A 21840-nucleotide genomic window follows, 5' to 3' on the forward strand; every position below is an offset into this window, starting at 1 on the left:
AGGCCAGTGGATGGCTGGAGGCAGGGATGGCAGGGAAGTAAGTAAGGAGACACCAAGCAGAGCCACGGGGATGGTGGTGAGGACTTTGGCAGTTACTTTGAGACACCTAGGGAGCCATGGGAGAATTTAGAGCAGGAGAGGTACCTGATCTGAGTATTAAGAACTGTGACCACAGGTGTGGAATGGTGGATAGGGGTGGCGGCACAGAGATGTCCAGGCTCCTGACAACTGCTGGAGAAATCAGGGTCCCAGTCTACAGAAAAGAGGCACTAGGAGGTGGGGGGTGGTTGGTGATTGGAGGGCCCTGGACAGCATAGAGCCCAGGGAGGTGTGAAGAGGCCATCTTCCCACGAGGGGTGTGGCTTCCCTTTTGCAGAAGGGGGTCATTTATCCAGCATCTGGGTGGCCCCACTGCGTTTGGGGAATCTTCAGGGCTCATCCCTGTGGCTTGGAAGGCAAGGTTGTAGAGCACCACCACCCAAGCGTTCCCCATTCCCCCATTCCAGCCCCACTGCCTGTGTCTTTGGTCCGAGCAGGCAGGAACCGTTCTGTCTCCCCAAGGAATGGGGGGTGTGTGGAAGCCTCAGGGATCCCCAAAGGGCTACATAAGGATTTGACCAGGCCTGGGTGCCCCTCACAATCCCTCACATGGGGGCACCCCCCAATCCTCCCCTCATGGCCCCTGGAACACCCTCGTGTCACCCATGGCTGAGTCAAAGGGCACCATCGCGGTGAAGGTCTCAGCTACCAGGCCCAGCCCCCCTTCCTGGCTGGAGCCTCTGGTCTGAGGGTGGGGGAGCTGGGCCTGGCCAGGAAACTCCTGGGAACTGGGAGTGGGGGTGTGGGGCCAGCTGGGACTGGCCCGTTGGAGGAGCGGAGGCCTGGGAGAGGCGTGGGAGAGCGACATAGACAAAGACAGCCAACGACTGAGAGAGACACAAGAGAGACAGGGAGAAAGACCCAGAGAGACCCGATGAAAGGGACACACACACAGAAAGCGAGGGTACACTCATTCATTCATTCACTCACTGGGCGGGTAACTTATTGGGCCTGGGCTGTGTCCCGGCAGTGCCCACGACAGACGCAAACCCTTGCCTCCGTGGGGGCTGACTGTCTGGTGGGGACACAGCCCAGAAATATGTTAAATGAGTAAATCACATCGTTGGGAGCAATAAGGGTAGCAGAGACGGGGTGGGGGGAGCCAGGAGGGCATATGAGCCCGATCTTCCTCATCTGGGGAGACGGAGGTTTCCACCAGAATCCTACCTTCACCTGCTCCTCCCCAACTCCAAGCCCGGCGTGGGAGCGGGGGGGTGGGGGGGGAATGGAGAGGGGCCTGCGCCCCGGAGCCACCTGGACCTAACTGCTGGGGCGAGGGGACTGAGGCTATCGCCGCCCTGCTGACGACTCCTCCTAACCTGCGCTGCCGGGGGGGTCCGTCGCCGACGGGGCGTTCTTGGGGTGCAGCCCGGAGGCACAGCTGGAAGGTAGGCGGGAAGTGGGCAGGGACCAGTGTCCAGGCCCCAGAGGACAGACGGGACCCCTCTGCTGGGGGGCGGGAAGAGGCTCAGGCTGCGGCCGCCCCCGCTGAGAACCTCCCCTTCCCGGCTTCTCCGGGTCCTCCGCCGCGACGGAGCCTCCCTGGGAGAGCAGTTCAGGCCCGGAGGGGGGAGCCAAGGGCTCGCCGGTGCCAGTCGCCGACGGGGCGCGCTCCGGTGCCGCGGCGGGTGGCACAGGCTGGCAGCCATGGGCTGGGTGCCCAGGCCCCAAGGGGAGGGGGCGACTGCTGGCGATCGCCAGAGGTCCGCGTTGCGGGCCCTCCCCTTCGCCGGCCAGCTCCAGCCCCGCCCCCTGAGCCGCGTCCGCTCACTCGGCTCGCGGCAGCGCGACTGCCGGGGGCGCACGACCAGGGCGCAGGGGTGAGTGTACTACCCTGGGTCTCCAGGTGCGCGGGGCTCAGGCCGGCCCGCAGGGGGTTGCCCCGACCGCAGCCCGGGTCCCCCTTGTTTGGATTTCCCCGGAGGCCTCAGGGGGCGGGGGGGTTTGGGAGGGAAAGAGGTAACTTCCGGGCTGGATGCGGGGAGGGGGGGGCGGGGATCGGGGTAGGGGCGCTTGGACTCCCCCGGCCTCGCCCTCTCCTGGCTACACTGCAAGCTTCGCTCCTTCAGTCCTGTTTCCAGGAAACCCGAGGCGAGGCGGGAGATGCAGAGGCTGTGAGCCTCTACTCGGTGTCCCCATCAGAGCGTCACCCGTGTCTGCATACATCTGATGCCTCCCTCCCCGCAGTGTGGCTGAGTCTGTGACTCCCTGGGGCTGTGTTTGAGCAAGGTTTGCTGAGGGCAGCCGATGCCGTCCGGGAAGCGTTTGTTCCTGCCCTGCGCAAATAAGTCCGTTTCCCTTCCCAGGCCTCGACTTTCTCATCTATTAAGTGGGACTCGCGCGACTGTGTAACCATTTCTGAGTAGCTGTATTTGTGTTGAAACAAGAGAACCTTCGTGTCCGCTTCTTATGCGAGGAACTTTTGAGTCACAGCTTCCAGTCTGTGAACTGGGACGAAGGGGAAAGCTGTCGAGGGGATTAGAGGGTGAAGTCTTGGGCGGAAAATGTTATTACACTCTAATGACACGTGTAGCCCCTCTGCAAAAGCCTGTCTATGCCATCTGGATCCTGTCTGTTGCCCTCAGGCTCTGCCTCTGTAAAATGGGAGGACAGACGGCTTTCTCACGGGGTTTTTGCGGTGGATGAAGGAGTGCGTGCAGCGCACAAAGCCCTGCGAGCAGCACGGGACGTAGGTTGTGAGGCTCTGGGCTGCAGGCTGGCTGTGGGTGGAGGTTGTGAAACTGGCCTGTACGACTGAGCTTTACCCTCTCTGTGGCTGAATTTGGGTCCCTGTGTGTCTCTGTCTTTGTCGCTCTGCTCAAGTGTGAATACATTTTCTGGTTTCCCTCACGGGGTGTGACTGTGTATTTTTGCTCTAATTTGTGACTGGGTGTACATGTCTTGGCAGCGTGTCACTGTATTCGTGTGTGCGTCCCTGTCTGCTTATGATTGAATCTGCCCCTGGATAGCCCTGATGATGTGTGACTTATGCGTGTCCCTTTCCTGGGGGACTCTGTCACCATGTCCCCTCGTGATATTATTTGCGTGCCTTTGGGTTGGCCTGTCTCCACGGCCACCTCCTTTCCATCCCTAACTCCCTCTGGGCCCCGGGGTAAGTGTGGAGTGGTGGGTAGCGGGTGAGGGCCCCTTTCCCAGGGCTGCGAGGCCCCGCGCCACCGTGCCCGCCTCCTCAGGCCTTTTACTACACCTTACCTCTCCGCAGCCTTGGGGCAAGCGGCCCATGGAGCCGAGGCTGCTGCGGCCGGCGCCGGTGAGCGAGGTCATCGTCTTGCATTACAACTACACGGGCAAGCTTCGCGGTGCACGCTACCAGCCCGGCGCGGGGCTGCGTGCCGACGCCGCCGTGTGCCTGGCGGTGTGCGCCCTCATCGTGCTCGAGAACTTGGCGGTGCTGTTCGTGCTTGGGCGCCACCCGCGCTTCCACGCGCCCATGTTCCTCCTCCTGGGCAGCCTGACGCTGTCCGACCTGCTGGCGGGCGCGGCCTATGCCGCCAACATCCTGCTGTCGGGGCCTCTCACGCTGCGCCTGTCGCCCGCGCTCTGGTTCGCCCGTGAAGGTGGCGTCTTCGTGGCGCTCGCCGCGTCGGTGCTGAGCCTCCTGGCCATCGCGCTTGAGCGCCGCCTCACCATGGCCCGCCGAGGACCCGCGCCCGCCGCGCGTCGGGGACGCACGCTGGCAATGGCGGCTGCCGCCTGGGGCGTGTCGCTGCTCCTCGGACTACTGCCGGCGCTCGGCTGGAATTGTCTGGGCCGCCTGGACACCTGCTCCACCGTCCTGCCGCTCTACGCCAAGGCCTACGTGCTCTTCTGCGTGCTCGCCTTCCTCGGCATCCTGGCCGCCATCTGTGCGCTCTACGCGCACATCTACTGCCAGGTGCGTGCCAACGCGCGGCGCCTGCGGGAGCGGCCCGGGGCTGCCGGGGGCACCTCCAGCCGGGCGCGCCGCACGCCGCGCTCGCTGGCGCTCTTGCGCACGCTCAGCGTGGTGCTCCTGGCCTTCGTGGTGTGTTGGGGCCCCCTCTTCCTGCTGCTCTTGCTCGACGTGGCGTGCCCCGCGCGCGCCTGCCCCGTGCTCTTGCAGGCCGACCCCTTCCTGGGCCTGGCCATGGCCAACTCGCTTCTGAACCCCATCATTTACACGCTCACCAACCGCGACCTGCGCTTCGCTCTCCTGCGCCTGGTCTGCTGCGGCCGCCGCCCCTGCCACAGAGGGCAGGACGCCTCGCAGGGGTCCGGGAGCCCCGCTGGGCCTTCGGGAGGCCTGAACCGCTGGCTGCCCCCCGGCGTGGACGGCAGCTCCAGCCGCTCCGAGCGCTCGTCACCCCAGCGGGACGGGCTGGACACTAGCGGCTCCGCTGGCGGCCCTGGGGCGCCCACAGCCGCCCGGACCCTGGTACCCGCTCCGGCCGCAGACTGACGCCCTTTGGCCTGCCAGTACCCTCCCCAAGAGCTGTTTTGCAGACTTTTTCTTTTTAAATAAAGGAATTTGGAGGAAAAGCAGCTGAAGATGGTGGCGGCGGAAGAGACGAAGGGAAACGTGTTTTATTTATGCTAAGCCCCACAGCAGTAAATGAAACAGACAAAAATCGCGGCCCTTGTAGCAGTGACATTCTGATGGGGGACACAGGCACTAACAGGGTGAGGACATCACGGATATAATTCCAGCTACAATACAGTGATGCGATGGTGGTCGGGGGATGCTTCTCTGCAGAAGTGGTGACTTACGATGTAAGTTGAGACTTCATTGCCCTGGGAACATTTGAAAGAAGAGCTTTGCAGGATGAAGGAACAGCAGTGCAAAGGTCCCGAGGCTGGAACGTGCCTGTGTTTTCTCGGAAAAGCAAAGATCCTCTTTGCGGCTGGAGCAACAAGGGAGGGGGGGGGGGTGGGAGGAAACAAAGGCAGGAAAATGCTGGGGCAGAGTGGGCAGAGCCTTGTGGGCCCCGTCCAGGACTTTGCTTTTTCTCTGAGTGAAGTGGGAGGCGGAGGACAGACTTGATTTGCTTGAGATGTTCACAGATCTCTGTAAGGGTGAAGGTCAAAGCTAGAACAAGGTGAAAATGCCTGCACTGGCCCAGGAGAGCAAGGATGGGGCCTCAGACTATGTGGATTCTGAATAGATTTTGGAGACAGCAGGCGGGAATTACTGAGGAATTCAGTGTGGGCGTGAGAGAAAGAAAGGAATCAAGTTTAGAGGAGAGAATGCCAAAGACACGGCACCCTAAACTAAAATTTGACTGTGAGAAACAGCCAATTCCTATCTGAAAAAGATTTGAGTGTGGTGTCAGATCCTTCATAAAAAAATAAAAAATATAATAAAATAATAAGAACAATTACAGCTTTACTGTGTCTGGCTAGTCATCCCCACGGTGGTAGGCCCAGGACACACCTTTTCCTCACCCTTACTGCAACTTTGTAAGGTGGTTTCCTCACCCCGATTTGACAGATGAAGAACCTCCAAGCGGTGAGTACCTTGCCTGGTGTCTGAGCCAGGACACTAGCCCAGACTGCCGGGCTCCCAGGCCCTAAGCGGCGCAGGCCTTGTGTCTGGCTCCTTTGGAGGGGGAGCTATTCTGTGGATAAATGAGCTGACAGGTAAACACCTCTCTCTTAAAAACAACAACAACAAAACAAACGAAACTTCTCTTTTTTATACAACTTTAGCACTGCTTTGCATCTTGCTTTTTCACTTAATAGTATATCTTGGAATTGTTGCACACCCACAGATTTTGTACTGTCTTACTGTCTTAGTTGGCTCGGGCTGCCATAACAAATATCATTACCTGTGCGGTTGAAACAGCAGAAATTTATTTCTCACTGTTCTGGGGGTTGAAAGTCCAAGATGAGCCCACCAGCATTATCTGGTGCTAGTGAGGACTCTCTTCCTGGCTTGCAGATGGCTACCTTCCTGCTGTATCCTCTCATGGTATAGAGAAATCAAGAAGCTCTCTGGTGTCTCTTCTTACAAGGGCCCTAATCCCATCATGAGGACACACCTTGAATGGCCTCATCCTCCCCAAAGCCCCATCTCCAAAGACCATCGTGTTGGGGGTTAGGGATTCAACATACAGTTCTTGTTGGGGAGAGGGGCTTGTGTGACAATTCAATCCATAGCACTAAAAAAAAATTTTTTTTTAATCAAGATAAACATCCATAAGGCAAATGTCTTAATCTCTTTCACTGGCTCTATACTATTTCACAGCATGGAAAGGAATTAATTACAACAGGATCCTACGGAGGGCCACGTGGGTTGAGTCCAATCCTTTGCCTTTATACATAGTACTGCAATAAGCATCCGTGTACATACATCCTCCTGCACGTGTACCAGTGTACCTTGGATAAATCTCTACAAGTGGTATCACTGGGTCACAGGGCCTATAGGTTCGATTTTGAGATAGGAGAGATTGCTTCAGACACATTCTAGGGAGGTGCGGGTTTCCGCGGAGCCGGGGCCTCTCTGCGTATTTGCTGACTATGCTCTGGCGCCCCTTCTGGAGCAGCCCAGAACTGCAGCTTCACTCAACACCCCCTTCCACCCTCTGGCTTGGATTTAATCCTAGACTTGAGCAGGGATGTTGAATCTTTAAAATTCACTCCTAAGGCTGGCAGAATCTTTTCTTAGACCAACATCTTTTTAGCCTGGCATTTCCTTCGATTATTCGCCTAGTTTTCGTTTAGATGGACTCTTTTTTTCTTTTAAAGAAGATTTAATATAGAATATCTTTAGGAAACAGACTTCCCAAGTACGGCTGAAATTTGGGTCAGTTTATCATCTAGCTTTTCAGGAATGAATGTATATCACATATGGCAAGAATTATTCCTATGAGATACTTTTTTAAAAATTTTTAAATTTTTATGAAGCCATTTTAATAGAAAACTGAAAGCGTTGTATCCTTGATCGTCTCTTCAAAGATATACAGTCTTTCTTAAAAAAACAATTTTAGGGGCGCCTGGGTGGCTCAGTTGGTTAAGCTTCCAACTCTTGATTTCGGCTCAGGTCATGATCTCAGGGTCATGAGATCCAGCCCTCACTGGCCTCTTCGCTGAGTGTGGAGCCTGGTTAAGATTCTCGCTCTCTCCCTCTGACCCTCCCCTGCTCATGCTCTCTCTCTAAAAAAAATTATTTTTTATTTTTTTATTTTTTTAAAAGATTTTATTTATTTATTTGTCAGAGAGAGAGAGAGTGAGGCACAAGCCGGGGAAGTTGCAGAGGCAGAAGGAGAAGCAGGCTTCCCGCTGAGCAAGGAGCCCGATGTGGGACTCGATCCCAGGACCCTGGGATCATGACCCGAGCCAAAGGCAGATGCTCAACTGACTGAGACACCCAGGCGTCCCCCAAAACTTTTTTTAAAGATTTTATTTATTTATTTGACAGAGAGAGTGAGAGAGCACAAGCAGGGGGAGCAGCAGAGGAAGAGTGAGAAGCAGGCTCTCCGCTGAGCAGGGAGCCCGATGTGGGACTCAATATCAGGACCCTGGGATCATGACCTGAGCTGAGGGCAGATGCTTGACCAACTGAGCCACCCAGGTGCTGTAAAAAAATTTTTTTTTCATTTTTATTTTGAGGGGTGCCTTGGTGGCTCAGTTAAGCATCTGCCTTGGGCTCAGGATCCTTAATCTTAAAAAAATTAAACTTTGATTCCAGTGTAGTTGCCATACAGTGTTGTATTAGTTTCAAGTGTCCAATATAGTGATTCAGCAAGTCTATACATTACTCAGTGCTCATCGTGATAGATGGACCCTTAATCCCATTCACCTAGTCCACCCACCCCCCACCCACTTCCTCTCTGGTAACCACCACTTTGTTCTCTATAGTTGAGAGTCTGTTTTGGGGTTGTCTCTCTCTTTTTCCTTTTTATTTTTTAAGGGGGGGGCAGAGGGAGAGGGAGAAAGAACCTTAAGCAGTCTCCTCATCCAGCATGGAGGTCATTGTGGGGCTCATCTCACAACCCTGAGATCTTGACCTGAACCGAAATCAAGAGTCAGATGCTTAACCAACGGAGCCGCCCAGGAGCCCCATCCTTTGTTTCTTAAATTCCACAGATGAGTGAAATCATATGGTATCCATCTTTCTCTGATTGGCTTATTTTGCTTAGCATTATACCCCCTAGTTCTATCCATGTTGTTGTACATGGCAAGATTTCATTCTTTTTTATGGCTGAATAATATAAATACATACCACATCTTCTTTGTCCATTCATCTATGGATGGACACTTAGGCTGCTCCCATAGTTTGGCTTAGATGGGCTCTTTTAAAAATATGCACATTTAGGGGCGCCTGGGTGGCTCAGATGGTTAAGCGTCTGCCTTCGTCTCAGGTCATGATCCCAGGGTCCTGGGATCGAGCCCCGCATTGGGCTCCCTGCTAGACAGGGAGCCTGCTTCTCCCTTTGCCTCTGCCTCTCTCTCTCTCTCTCTCTGACTCTCATGAATAAATAAATAAAACATTTAAAATATAAAAATAAAAAAATAAAATAAAAATACGTACATTTAAAAATGAACTTCATATCATAATCAGCATAAATGGCAAATCCGTATCCCTTGCCATGAAAAATAACAATTGTTCCTATCTGTTGGGCACTAACATTTGCATTTCGTCCTCCGGATGACCTAGCAGGTAGGTGCTAGTATTATTACCATTTTACAGGGAGGAAATTGGAAGTGTAAAAAGGTTGAGTTATGGACCTATCCCTGAAGAGCTAGAGAGCGGCAGAGCCAGGCTTCAGACCCCTGTAGGCCAGCTTCACGCGCCTCTAGATTGGAGGTAACTAAAAAATAAAGACAAGGAAAAGCCAAATAGGTAAATAATTCAAGCAGGATCCTGCGACCACTGGACCATGAGGCCTAAGCTGTGTGGGGTTAAAGGGAGAAGAGCGGGGGACGCCTGGGTGGCTCAGACAGTTAAGCGCCTGACTTCGGCTCAGGTCATTATCCCAGGGACCTGGGATCGAGCCCCACATCGGGCTCCCTGCTCAGCGGAGAGCCTGCTTCTCCTGCCTGCCGCTTCCCCTGCTTGCGCGCGCGCTGTCTCTCTGACAAATAAATAAAATTTAAAAAGGAGAAGAGCGGGTGGGGGAGAGGAGCCACGCGCCGAGATGAAGAAATTGGGCGGATGGAAGGGACCTTGCGAAGTGGGGACAGACCGGGACGTCCCCTCCACCCCCCGCCCCCGGCCTTGCGCCCTAACCCTCGCCCGCTCCTTGCCCAGGGGCACCAGGCACCTGCGGGAAGGGCGGGGAATCCCGGCTCCTTCCCTACCGCGCCTCTCCGCCCTCTCCCCGCCTCCTTCTCGTTGGACCCGAGGCCGCCCCCCACCCGACGTCCAAGACCCCGCAGGCCTTGCCGCCCCAGAGCCAAGGTTCCCCGACTGCGGACGCGCCCGCGGGCGCCCCATAACGAAAGTTAAGCGGGAGCCGCCCCCGGCGGGGCCGCGGACCCTCGGGTTTCCCGGAAGCTCTGCGCGCGGGTGGCACCACTGTGCGGGGAGCCGCCTCGGTGCCCCGGGCATCCCCACCCCGCGGCAAGAGCTACGAGGCTACGCGGGGGCCGAGGTGAGCGCGCCGGCCGGTAGGGCTGTCCACCGATCTCCAGTGCAGGCAGGGGCGCGCCGGGCCTCGAACCCGAGGCTCTGATTCCCGGCGGCTCCGACCACGCGGCTGGGTGCCCCGCGCCGCACTGACGGGCGGAGTGGTCGCCGCGCTGGGGCTGCGCAGCACGGTGACCGGCGGCGGGGGCGGGGGGAGCGGCCCCTCTGTCCTCCCCGCCGCCGGAGGCCCGGGGCCGCGGGGACTTTTATTCTGACACGGCCGGCGCCCGGCTCTGCTTAGTCATGGTGACCTGCGCGCGCTCCGCGCCTCCCCCCCGGCGCGCAGCGATGGAGGCGCCCGGGCCTGGGCGACGGAGGCGGAGCTCGAGCGCGGCCATGGCGGGGTGAGTGAGGCGCCCTGCGCCGGGGCTGTGCGAACGGCTGGCCGGGAGTGCCCCGGGGGTCGGGGAACGGGGCGCCGCGGGTCCGGTCGCCCTGGGGGTCCCGCGGCCTCGCGGAGGGCCAGGAGGGCGCGGCTCGAGTCCAAGGCTTTTGTTGGACGGCGCGACTCGAGGGGTGGCGCGGGAGCTACGCCAGCCGGGCGAGAGGCCCAGGGAGTGCCCCTCGGACCGAGGGCCCGGGAGCCCGGCGCGCTGGGGAGCTTGGTCTGCGCCTTGGGGTGGGCAGTGGAAAGGCCGCGCGGCAGGGGTCACTTCCTCCCTTCTGCAGGCCTTGGTGGCGGCTCAGGCAGGACATGCGCAGTCCCCCGCTTATCGCTTCGCGGGTGGGAGGGGGGAAGTGCCCAGTGTCCAAGGGGCACCGTCGACCGACTGGCCAAAGACCAAGAGGCAGGACAGGGGCCTCAGCCGGGGAGAGGCGGCCGAGCGGCGCCCTGGGCCCGGGGGAGGAGGGTGCTCTGGCAGGCACAGGGGAGTGGGCAGCCAGCCAGCCACTTGCTTACTGACCCCTGAGCTAGGCCCCAGGCTGGACGTGGGGGAGCACATGCGGGGGTGGGCACAGCCCTGACTTACACAGGGCTCCTTGCCTTCGTAAGCCCTGGGGCTGAGGACCAGAGGCATGGGCCATCCTTCAACAAGCAAGCCACGGAGCTCATTTCGGTTTCTGACAAGTGCTGTGGCGGAAATAAAACAGGGAGGCGATGGCTCTGCTCTGAGTCCGGGAAAGATAAATGGACAACCTGGGGAGCCTCTTGCAGACCCCCCTCTTCTCCCAGCCGGATCTTTCAAAAACATAGCTCATGCCCTGGCCCTCCGGACTCTACAGGTTTCATGGAAACCTTCCCTTTAGTAGTATTTCTCATTTATACTCCTCCCTGATTCTCCAGATTGTCTCTCTCATTCTGCCTCTGAGCCTTTGCACTTGCCATTCCCTCTGCCTGGAAAACCCCTTTCACATGTACATCTCCTGCTTGTCTCAGCTCTAACAGAGCCCTGGACTACCCGATTTAAACTAACTGCCCCAAGTCACACTGTTCCAACGCTGTTGTCCTTTTCTTCACAACCCCAATTTCTACTCAAGTCTTGCTTATTTTACTTAGGGCCCGTCTCTCCCCAAGTGTCATCTCCAGGGGGGCACAGTTTATGTCTGCCTTTCTCCACTGCTGTGTCTCCAGTGCCTAGAACAGTGCCTGGCACATAGTAGATACTCACTAAATGTTGGTGAGGTAAATGAAAGAATGAGCTAGACATGCTCTATCTAGGAAGGGAAGGGCCACTAGCCAGCTGGAACAGAGTGAGCAAAGGAAAGAGGTGGACAGAGGCTGACTGTGTACGGCTTAGTAGGACATTGCAGAGTTTGGCTTTACTCTTTGTGCCATAGGGGGATTCTGAGCAAGGGAGGGACATCATCCGACCTGTGTTTGAAGATGGACTCTTGGGCTCTGAGGCCATGTGGCAGTTAGTGAGCACAAATGGACATTGCTTCATCTGGGCTTGGGAAGGAAAACTGGTCTAGAAGTCACTTTATCTTTAAAAAGAGGAGGCCTGACCCCAGGCCCTGCCCCCAGCCCTGTGCTCTCCCTCCTCCAGGCCTCTGAGTGCCAGTGGTGGTGTGGTCCCTTGTCACCTGGAACCCCATGCAGCCGGAACCCAGGCTTAGCGGGGCTGGGGCCCGCACGCGATTCCTTCCCCTGAGGTCACAGCGCCCTGAGGGGGCAGGGGACACGGTGATGTACGCCTCCACCGAGTGCAAAGCCGAGGTGACGCCCTCCCAGCATGGCAACCGCACCTTCAGCTACACGCTGGAGGACCACACCAAGCAGGCCTTTGGCATCATGAACGAGCTGCGGCTCAGCCAGCAGCTATGTGATGTCACACTGCAGGTCAAATATGAGGACGCACCAGCCGCCCAGTTCATGGCTCACAAGGTGGTGCTGGCCTCATCTAGCCCCGTCTTCAAGGCCATGTTCACCAATGGGCTGCGGGAGCAGGGCATGGAGGTGGTGTCCATTGAGGGCATCCACCCCAAGGTCATGGAGCGCCTCATTGAGTTTGCCTACACGGCCTCCATCTCCATGGGGGAGAAGTGCGTGCTCCACGTGATGAATGGCGCCGTCATGTACCAGATCGACAGTGTCGTCCGCGCCTGCAGCGACTTCCTTGTGCAGCAGCTGGACCCCAGCAACGCCATTGGCATTGCCAACTTCGCTGAACAGATCGGTTGCGCCGAGCTGCATCAGCGCGCCCGCGAATACATCTATATGCACTTCGGAGAGGTGAGTGACAGGAGGAGACATGGAGCCAGGGCTTGGGGGCGGTATCAGAAGGACCAGGGACAGATGGTTGGACATCCCTGTCTTCCCTTGAGATGTGAAGGGTCAGATCAGGGAGTTGGAGAAAAATGGGGTTCTGAGGTCCTAGTCTACACATCTGGGGTGACTGGGAAACAGCTGAGGAAAGTGAGAGCTTCCTGGGTCTTTCTCTGGGCTCCCCAGCTTCTCTGGGGCCAAGGGTAGGGAAGGGTGCAGTGCACATTGACAGCAGCTCAACCCTGGGGTGCGCTAAAGGAGGGCCCAATATTTTAGACAGTCTGCAAATATTTATTAAACACCCATGACATGCTGCCTACTTCAGATGTGACCCTTAGACGTGTTTTCTCTGGTCAGCGCAGTGTTGTCCTTACACTGTTCTTGGTTTCATTTTCGTTTTTAAGTGGAGGAAGTTGTGAGCAGAAAATAGCAGATTCCTTGTAAAATCATAATGATGAGCCCAAATTCTTGGGTGGCAGCCACTAGAGGTTGTGCCCTTGGGATGATGATGATAATAAGTGTTTGTTGAGCACTTGCTGTGTGCCAACCCCTGTTCTAAGTGATTTCCATTCTTTACATCATTGGATTTTCCCAATGATCCTATGAGGAAGTACCACCCTTAGGTGTGGCCCAACAGGGCTGTACCCCAGGCCCCATGCCTTAGGGAGTCCCGTGCTTTAGAGGGCCTTCCTGGAACTTTTCAAAGTCCTCCTCCAGTTGCCGGGATCAGCTGAAGTAGATACCGCCCTGGTTTCCATTTCTCTCCTTAAGGGGTAGATGTTCTCTTTCCTTCTACCCCACGTGTGGGGTTGACCAGATGAGGAGCGCTGGCATTAGTCCGAGGGCCTATGGCTTCCAGGAAGGTGGTCTGTGAGCAGGGCTTTTCCACAGGCCTGCACAGTGTTTCTTTAAAGGGATTGCGTGGGCTTGGGGTACCAGAGTGTTGGTGACCTGCTGATGTCGGGTGAATGAAATTATTTATATAGACTGGTGCCTGACAAGAAATATTTGCCTGGGGCCCTGTATACCCTAGGAGTAGCCCAGCTATGAGGTAGCTACCAATAATAATCCCTCTTTTAGAGGATGAAAACCAAGGCATGGAGCGTTTCAGATATTTGCCCAAGATCACCTAGTTAGAAAGTGGTGGGCCAAGTTGCAGCTCAGCCTTCTTTCTTTAGAGCCTACATTTTTGTAGAATATTCTATGGCTATTACTTTTTCCTTTTTTAGTCAATCTGCCCTTTTGAAAAAGTAATTTTGTTTAAAAAAAAGGTAACAATCTTATAGTTCAAGCACAAAATGATACAAAAAGGTACATAGTACATTGTGTCTTTGCCCATTTGCCTGAGTACTTAGGTACTATATGCCTGGCATGTAGTATTAACTCATTTAATTTTCACAACCTACAAGTTCATGCTGTTTGAATCCCCGTTTTACAAAATAGGAAACTGAGATTGTCAGAGGCAGGTTGAGTGACTTGTCTGCAATCATACCGCTGTTGAGGGGAGTCAGCCTGTCACAGTAATGCCCTCCGCAGGTGGCCAAGCAAGAGGAATTCTTCAACCTGTCCCATTGCCAGCTGGTGACACTCATCAGCCGAGACGATCTGAACGTGCGCTGCGAGTCCGAGGTCTTCCATGCCTGTATCAACTGGGTCAAGTATGACTGTGAGCAGCGGCGTTTCTACGTGCAGGCGCTGCTCCGGGCTGTGCGGTGCCACTCACTCACACCCCACTTCCTGCAGATGCAGCTGCAGAAGTGCGAGATCTTGCAGTCGGACTCCCGCTGCAAGGACTACCTGGTCAAGATCTTCCAGGAGCTTACCTTGCATAAGCCCACGCAGGTGATGCCCTGTCGGGCGCCCAAAGTCGGCCGGCTCATCTACACCGCTGGTGGCTACTTCCGCCAGTCACTCAGCTACCTGGAGGCCTACAACCCCAGTGATGGCACCTGGCTCCGATTGGCAGACCTGCAGGTCCCTCGCAGTGGCCTGGCCGGCTGCGTCGTGGGTGGGCTGCTGTATGCTGTGGGTGGCCGGAACAACTCGCCCGATGGCAACACCGACTCCAATGCGCTGGACTGCTATAACCCCATGACCAACCAGTGGTCGCCCTGTGCCCCCATGAGCGTACCACGCAATCGGATCGGGGTGGGGGTCATCGATGGGCACATCTATGCCGTTGGTGGCTCCCATGGCTGCATCCACCACAACAGTGTGGAGAGGTGAGTGGCAGGGCCCGGAGGGGTGGGCTCTGAGGTTTCCACTGCTAACAGGGCCGAACCCATTGGGATTTGGGGACCCCCCCTGTTGTTGAGTGCCTGTCTCTGTGCTCTGCCTTCAGGGAGTGGAAGCCTCAGGTGAAGCTCAATCCATGGGAGATTTATGGTCAGTGACATTGGATGATGTGTCTGGGCCTGGGAATTGCTCACAGGGCTGTCACAAACCCATAACAACTGCAGATTTGGAAAGAGTTCTGTCAGTCTGAAGTTTGTAAAATGCTAATTTTATTACAACATGACACCTCAGTGCCGTCTGCCCCCAAACTGCCATAATAAACAGATGTATGAGGTCTTCTATGTGGAAGGTGCCCCCTCGTGCAGTGCACAACCTACACAACTGCATGATGACCCTGTGTTTAGAGGCTGAGCAGTTTTGGCTTCCAACTTTTGCACAGCCAGTCCTCTGCTTTCTCCTCTTCCAGAAGCGTGATCCAGGATACAGTTCTCAGCTGGAGAACTTGTTAAAACAAACTCCCTGGCCCACTGCTGGAGATCTGGCATTGGTGGGTTCGGAGTGAGGCTGGGGAATGGGAATTTTAAACAGACACCACACTTTGAAAAAAACCATCCTGGGTGGTAGCCTAGTTGTTAGAATTAGGATTCTGGTGTCCTAGAAGGCTGGTTCATACCCCCAGCCCCAGCTCCTTGGTGACCCGGGACATGCCATTTCCTCCCTCTGTGCTTCTGTCTTGTCGTCTGAAGATGATGGGGAAGTGGGAGATGATCATGAGAACCACCTGCCCGACCGGCTAAGTGGGGTTTTGGGGAGCTAACATAACACGCAGTACAGGGCCTGGCAGGTGGTGTATGGTCGTGCCACCACCAGTGTCCAGCAGACGTGCAGGTAACCTTGAGCAGATGATGGCTGTGAACCTGTTTCCTCAGAGGAAAGCTATGAGGAGTAAAGAGTTCAAGTGCAGAAAGAACTAGCAGCATGTCGGGTCATAGTGTTCCACACAGGTGAGCTGTGATCGCTGTTGTCATTGTTCTTATGTCCTTGCAGGTATGAGCCAGAGCGGGACGAGTGGCACTTGGTGGCCCCAATGCTGACTCGAAGGATCGGGGTGGGAGTGGCGGTCCTCAACCGTTTGCTCTATGCCGTCGGGGGCTTTGATGGAACAAACCGCCTCAACTCAGCCGAGTGTTACTACCCAGAGAGAAATGAGTGGCGGATGATCACACCCATGAACACCATCCGGAGTGGGGCAGGTCGGTGGGGACTGCCGGGAGGGGAGCATGGAGGAACCCTCTCCCGCTCCTGGGCTTGAAACTCGGCAAGACCTGGGGGAGGCTTCCTGTTCCAGTCTTAAACCCTGGGGCACGCACAGGAGAGCTAGACCCTGACGGTGGGAGCTCTTGTCTTCCGGCTTTGTTTCTGAAGGGCGCCCTGGGAGAGGGGAGAGGGGAGGTGGGGCCTGGGGCCCCCCAGTGCCAGGCCCTGGAGTCACCCTCTCTGCACGGTACGGTTTAGGAGTCTGTGTCTTGCACAACTGTATCTATGCCGCGGGGGGCTATGATGGTCAGGACCAGCTCAACAGCGTGGAGCGCTATGACGTGGAGACGGAAACGTGGAGTTTTGTAGCTCCCATGAAGCATCGGCGGAGTGCCCTGGGGATTACTGTGCACCAGGGAAGGATCTACGTTCTCGGTGAGGCCCTGGGGGCGGGGGCCTGGGTGGAGAAGACCGATTAACCCCATCTTTGGGGGGCGGGCTCAAATCCCAGGAGGAGGGCCTCTTGGGGTTCCTTCTCCCTCTTTCTTTCCCCTCAGAGGGGGTGACTGGCTCCTCTGCTCTCCCGGCAGGAGGCTACGATGGCCACACGTTCCTGGACAGTGTGGAGTGTTACGACCCAGACACAGACACCTGGAGTGAGGTGACCCACATGACATCGGGCCGGAGCGGGGTGGGTGTTGCTGTCACCATGGAGCCCTGCCGGAAGCAGATCGACCAGCAGAACTGTACCTGTTGAGCCACTTGTGTTTCTTGGGCAAAAAAATGGTCTGATCGAGAGTATGGTTGTTTTTGTACAAAAACAGGGACAAAAAGAAAAGGCGACAGAGCAAATGCTTATCCTCCAAGATGGGAGGCTGAGATGCCTCAGTGTTCAAATGACAACTAGAAAGAAGGCCAGAGCGGGAACCCATGAGCCTGTCAGAGTCGTCCCAGGTGTGTCCAAAAGAGCCTTCCTGGGAGGGGGCGGGTGCATGAAGGGCAGGCTCCCAGGAAGAGAGGCCCCTGCACCCACTACCCTGAGAATAGGCCTGGGTCCCACACCAGCAGCCACCACCTCCCTTTGCGGTAAAAGCAGGTGCTGAGGTCAGGCCGGGTTTTTGTTTCTTGCGTCTTTGTGGTTGGTTCCTGGAGGCCTGGGAAGGAGCCAGCTGAGGCCTCACGGGTGAGGCTCCTGTGAAGGTGTGGACCGCAGGGATGGGCCTGTACACAGAAACCACTGGATATCTCTGCCCTGGACAGTCATTTTGTTGATAAGTAACCATATAACTTTCCAATGAAAATAAAGAACAAACTAACTAGCTGTCTTCCACCCGGGCTCCCAGCTGGAGGTTTCGAACCTGGGGACAGAAAGGACTCTTCTGAAAGGGTACTCAAGTCTTTGATTTTGAGTTTGAATTTGAAACCAGGTCGTCATCTCTGCCCCTCGCATCTTGACATGTAGGGCATCTTTCTCCCCAGAGGCAAGCCACGCAGGGCTCCCTTTGTCACACTGGGCTTCTTTGAAGACAATGACCTAACTCCTTGACACCTCTTTTTTAGGGATCCCTAGAGTTCTATTTTAAGGCAAACCATCCCCAACATGCCTTCCAAATCGGTGAAAATCTATCCAGTCATTTGTATGCGCTTCAATAACACAGACTGAGCCTTTTATTTAGGTGCCTGCATATTAAAAGGACAAAAGGGGTTCTTGGGAATTTTCTTAGGCAAAGGGCTCGATATAACCTGGTCTCTTCTGAACAATTCGTGTGAAGGCAACATATGGCCTGGATCTCCTCTTAAGCCAATTAACTATTTGTTTTTTGGGTTTTTTTTTTTAAGATTTTATTTATTTATTTGACAGAGAGAGAGACAGCGAGAGAGGGAACACAAGCAAGGGGGAGTGGGAGAGGGAGAAGCGGGCTTCCCGCGGAGCAAGGAGCCCGATGCAGGGCTCGATCCCAGGACCCTGGGATCATGACTTGAGCTGAAGACTAAGCCACCCGGGTGCCCCGCCAATTAACTATTTGTATTGGGAGAGTGGAGCAAAGAGGTCTCAACTATCAGGAATGTCCTAGGTTCTCCCAGGTAGCTTAGTGAGGAAACATTTGATTCCTTCCCTTACTTCTCAGCTCTGAAGTTTCATTCACTCAATCCACCTGAAGGTTTTCTCAGTTGCACCGCTTCCTTGGTCCTCTTCCTAAGGTTTTATTGGAACAAGGAAATAAATCTTCATTGGCTGCATTGAATGGATGGGAGAGGACTAGGAATTCTAAACATAGTATCTGGATAGCCTTTTAGCATTTGCAGTGTTTTTGCACATCATTTGATCCTCAAGAGTGCTGTGAGCCAGGAAGGTCAGCCTGAAATTCTTTACAGATTACAGGTTCAGAGAAGTGACTTACCCAAGGTCATGTGGCCACTAAATGGTAGGGTTTAGATTCGACTCTAGTGGACACCAAAGCAGTTACAACTCAATCTAACACCGTGTGTGAGAAGGGACATAAAGAGGTCCCGTGGGTCAGTGTGTATATCAGTGAAAGTTCCAGAAACAGCGATCTAATCTAGAGTCAAGAGGAATTTGCATGTAAATCCGTTGCCAGAAGCCACACAGCCTATCCCAGAGTGGGGTTTCCTTCTACAAGGGCTGGGACCCTGGTCTTGAGGTCAGGTTTCAGCTGATTCAGTAAAGCAAGGTGAACAGTTTCTCTGCAAAAATAGTACTTGGACACCGGCTGGGCATTAGGCCCTGTGTAAGCTGCTAGACCAACAAAGGTGAGTATTTACATTCACTTTCTAACTCTGCAAAGACAGCTGTTTATGAAAAGACCTCACTGTGCTAGGTATTGGGGCTAGGGTAGTGAACAGGCCCCAAATGATCCCGGCCCTCGTGGAATTACAGCCTAGCAGAGTGGGGTGACCAACTTGTCCTGGTTTGCCCAGGACAGTCCCAGATTGAACACTGAAAGGCTGGCATCCCCAAACCCCTCAGCCCCCCAGGTAAACTGGGTCAACTCTACAGGTAAGCCAGATGCTGCGGCAATATTACAACTGTGCTGAGTGACAGGCAGCTGAGGATCGTGGTTAAGTTCCCATTTGGAAGTCGATGGCTCTGGAAGCCATGTGGACACGGCTTGGCTGCAGAGCGGAGTGCACTGGGGAAGGCGAAGCAGCTATCGCGTTAGCCAGGTGAGAGGTTGGCAGTTTGGATTAGCCTGTGGGAGCCAGAGAGAGGTTGAATCTACAGCTGAGGGGACTGATAAGGGCGGAGAATTAGGAATGCTCCTGTGTGGCTTCAACCTTAATCCCGGCCAGGGGTAGAGAAGCTTTGAGGAGGCTGCAGGTATAGAAGGGAAGTGGCAATGTTTTGGGGGTGTGTCGGATTTGAGGCCTCAAGATACAGTTGTTTTAGGAGAGTGCACAGTCATTTTGCTCGCCTTCAGGCTTTAATGTTTCCAACAGGTCTCGAATGGCTGTTCTACCAGACCCGAAGTGAGGTGTTCAGACACAGTGAGAAACAGGCATGACACCGTCTCTCTCAGAGAGCTAGAATTAATGATCACAAAAATGCCTACGTAATTAGGTTCAAAGGTAAGCCCTCTGAAGGCCAGGAGCTTGACCTAGGTCAGAGGCCCTGAGAAAGCATTGTTGAGGTGGTTTTCTCACAGAAATCCAAAGGAACTGATAGTGTAAACTTAGTGAGGAAAGGAAGGGCAAGCTTCGGGACAGAAGAAGCATCACATGAAAAGGTCCTGTGGCACCAGGAAGCAATCTAAATGAACTCTGAGAGGGAGGAGGAACATGGTGTCAGAAGAGGCCCTGTGGGCCATGCTCATTTCTCTTTAATTGTTAAATACCTAAGTATTACCTTAAAAAAAAAAAGAGAACTTTATAGATAAAGCTGAAATCTTACTATCTCTCCATTCCAGTCCCCTCTCAATTTAAAACAAACTGCAGTAATGTTCTATGTATTTCCTTACAAAAATGGCATAATGTTGCCTGTATTATTCTGCAACTTGCTTCCCCCGCCCTCAGACTTCTAGATCTTTTTGTCTGTGACATCACATTCCTTTTGCCAGGGACCTATGTTCTGTTTTATCTCTTGCAGTACTGACAGACGTTTAGGTCTTTTCATTTCTCAAAATTACAGATAAGGCTGAAATGCCTATTCTTAACCATGTCTCCTCGGGCACAAATCTGTATATTTCTCCGGGGGGATACTAAGGTAGAACTTACTAGATCTTAGGGTAAGCACAGCTTTCCTTAGATGCTGCCAGATTGCCCTCCAAAGTGATTGTAACAAACCATATTCTTACGGCTTCTAGCAGTTCTTTTTAAATTTCACACAAATTTATCACTCTCCCTTGATGTTTTTTCTCTTCTGTGTCATATTTAAGAAGGACTTTTGGTTCTTGCCATTTTCCATGGCTTCCTACCCATTTGTTAAGTTGTTGTCTCCTGTCCGTACATTTGTTTCTGCCTAAGTTAACCAGACTCGGTTTTTGTTCTGTTAAAACCAAGAATCCTGACTAACAGAGACATCAAGAAATTTTTGTACTGTTTTTCCTTCAGATATTATTGTTTTGTTTTTGTACTATTTTTAAATCCAACAGGAAGTTGTTGGTGTGTGTGGTATCAAGTAGGAATTTAATTTTGTATGGAGAGCTATTACTCAACCATTTATTTTTCAAACCATTTCTTGACTAATTAATTCTTTACCCATAGTTCTTAAATGCTATCCCAATCATATGCAAACTTCTCATGTATGTATGGGACCTCTATTCTGTTACATTGACTTTCTACTGTTTTACCTAAATATCCATTTTTGCATCAATTTCATCATTTTAATTACTAAAGTTTTAACATGTCTTAATATCAGAATAAGTCCCTTCTCCCTTTTTCTTTCTATTTAAAAAAAAAAAAACCCTGAGCTATTCTGTTACTGCATATTTATTCTTTGTTCCATGGATGAAATTCCATGAAAAATCAAAATTTTAATTGGGTTGTATTAAAATTATCAAGTTGGGCTGGAATAATATTTTTACATTAGGCCTTTCCGTTCATGAACTTAGGGTATCTGTTTAGTGAAGTCTTCTTTGCTGTTCTCAGGAAGGCTTTATAATTTCTCCACAAAGGGCTTGCAAAGAGTTAATTCTTGGGAGTTTAATGGGCCTGGTTGCTGTTGTCAATGAGATCTTTACTCCTTGATCCTTTACAATTGGTGTTTCTGAAAAAAATAAAATAAAATTGGTATTTCTGGTATATGGGGAAGTTGTTGATTTAGATATCTTGATCTTCCACCAGCCTCTTTCTAGTTTTCTAGGTTTTTTTTTTTTTTTAAGCAGATAGTTAAATCGTCTGCAAATAAGAATAGTGGAATGTCATCTTTTCCAATAGTTACGCCACTCATTTCTTTCCTTACAGCATTAGCTAAGACCTTTGAAATGTTGGTGAGTTGTGGGAATAGTGGGGAATAATTGTCTTATTCCTAATAATAAGGTGAGTGCTTCTAATGTGCCACCATTAAATCTGATGTTTGCCAAACGATTTTCTGTAACTTATACCTTAAGTTTTGCTGGAACTTTTTTCAAGTTCATACTCTATACCTAGTTTGCTACATGTTATTATTTTTTCAATTATAAATGGGTGTTGAATTTTCCAGAAGTCTCTCATTCAATAGGTGGGTCTCAAGAAACTGCATTTCTAACATTCCCAGTTGATGCTGATGCTGCTTGTCCAGGGACCACACTGCAAGACATACTGGTATAGAACAAGAACAGTGGGTTAAAAGCACATTCTGAGAAACACTTAAGGAATAAATGGAAGAGAAGCCCCAACAAACAACAGCAGCAGAAAAGCATGAGGAAAACTAAGAATAGTGTCACAGAGTTATAAGTGGAGGAAAAAGTCGAGCACAAAAATTTTAAGGAACAATGCT

At 53.2% G+C, this 21840-nt stretch overlaps 2 protein-coding genes across 6 annotated transcripts; both read left to right on the forward strand.

Annotated features, from left to right (window-relative positions):
• The first annotated feature begins 1873 nt into the window (after positions 1-1873).
• On the forward strand, positions 1874-5453 carry S1PR5 (sphingosine-1-phosphate receptor 5). 3 transcript variants are annotated; one of them, XM_028088675.2, is made up of 3 exons: positions 1876-1919; positions 2685-2788; positions 3323-5453. In XM_028088675.2, the coding sequence occupies exon 3, from the start codon at positions 3341-3343 to the stop codon at positions 4535-4537; it is 1197 nt and encodes a 398-aa protein (XP_027944476.2). In that variant the 5' UTR covers positions 1876-1919; positions 2685-2788; positions 3323-3340; the 3' UTR covers positions 4538-5453. The 3 variants fall into 3 exon arrangements, with proteins under 3 accessions (XP_027944474.2, XP_027944476.2, XP_027944473.2); XM_028088672.2 differs by having other exon boundaries at positions 1880-1919; positions 2169-2788; XM_028088673.2 differs by lacking the exon at positions 2685-2788 and having other exon boundaries at positions 1874-1919.
• Positions 5454-9539: 4086 nt separating this feature from the next.
• Positions 9540-21164, forward strand: KEAP1 (kelch like ECH associated protein 1). Of its 3 annotated transcripts, none has more exons than XM_028088854.2 (6): positions 9540-9671; positions 11695-12380; positions 13950-14635; positions 15696-15901; positions 16164-16340; positions 16496-21164. In XM_028088854.2, exons 2-6 carry the CDS (start codon positions 11742-11744, stop codon positions 16660-16662), a joined length of 1875 nt encoding a protein of 624 aa, XP_027944655.1. In that variant the 5' UTR covers positions 9540-9671; positions 11695-11741; the 3' UTR covers positions 16663-21164. The 3 variants fall into 3 exon arrangements, with proteins under 3 accessions (XP_027944655.1, XP_027944654.1, XP_087873487.1); XM_028088853.2 differs by lacking the exon at positions 9540-9671 and adding an exon at positions 9952-10050; XM_088017361.1 differs by lacking the exon at positions 9540-9671 and having other exon boundaries at positions 11673-12380.
• Positions 21165-21840: the final 676 nt, after the last annotated feature.

This window comes from Eumetopias jubatus, unplaced genomic scaffold (genome assembly GCF_037043125.1).
Source record: "Eumetopias jubatus isolate StellerSeaLion01/CBP00866 unplaced genomic scaffold, mEumJub1_p1.0 scaffold_1, whole genome shotgun sequence".
NCBI classification, from domain to species: Eukaryota; Metazoa; Chordata; class Mammalia; order Carnivora; family Otariidae; genus Eumetopias; species Eumetopias jubatus.

Excerpts from the sequence above, each read along its gene's own strand:
- S1PR5 (XM_028088672.2), top strand. The coding sequence starts at position 2,654 with ATGCCATCTGGATCCTGTCTGTTGCCCTCAGGCTCTGCCTCTGTAAAA. Across the intron at positions 2,789-3,322 it reads CCCTGCGAGCAGCACGGGAC|CCTTGGGGCAAGCGGCCCAT; the intron begins GTAGGTTGTGAG and ends ACCTCTCCGCAG.
- KEAP1 (XM_028088854.2), top strand. The coding sequence starts at position 11,742 with ATGCAGCCGGAACCCAGGCTTAGCGGGGCTGGGGCCCGCACGCGATTC. Across the intron at positions 12,381-13,949 it reads TCTATATGCACTTCGGAGAG|GTGGCCAAGCAAGAGGAATT; the intron begins GTGAGTGACAGG and ends TGCCCTCCGCAG. Across the intron at positions 14,636-15,695 it reads CACCACAACAGTGTGGAGAG|GTATGAGCCAGAGCGGGACG; the intron begins GTGAGTGGCAGG and ends ATGTCCTTGCAG.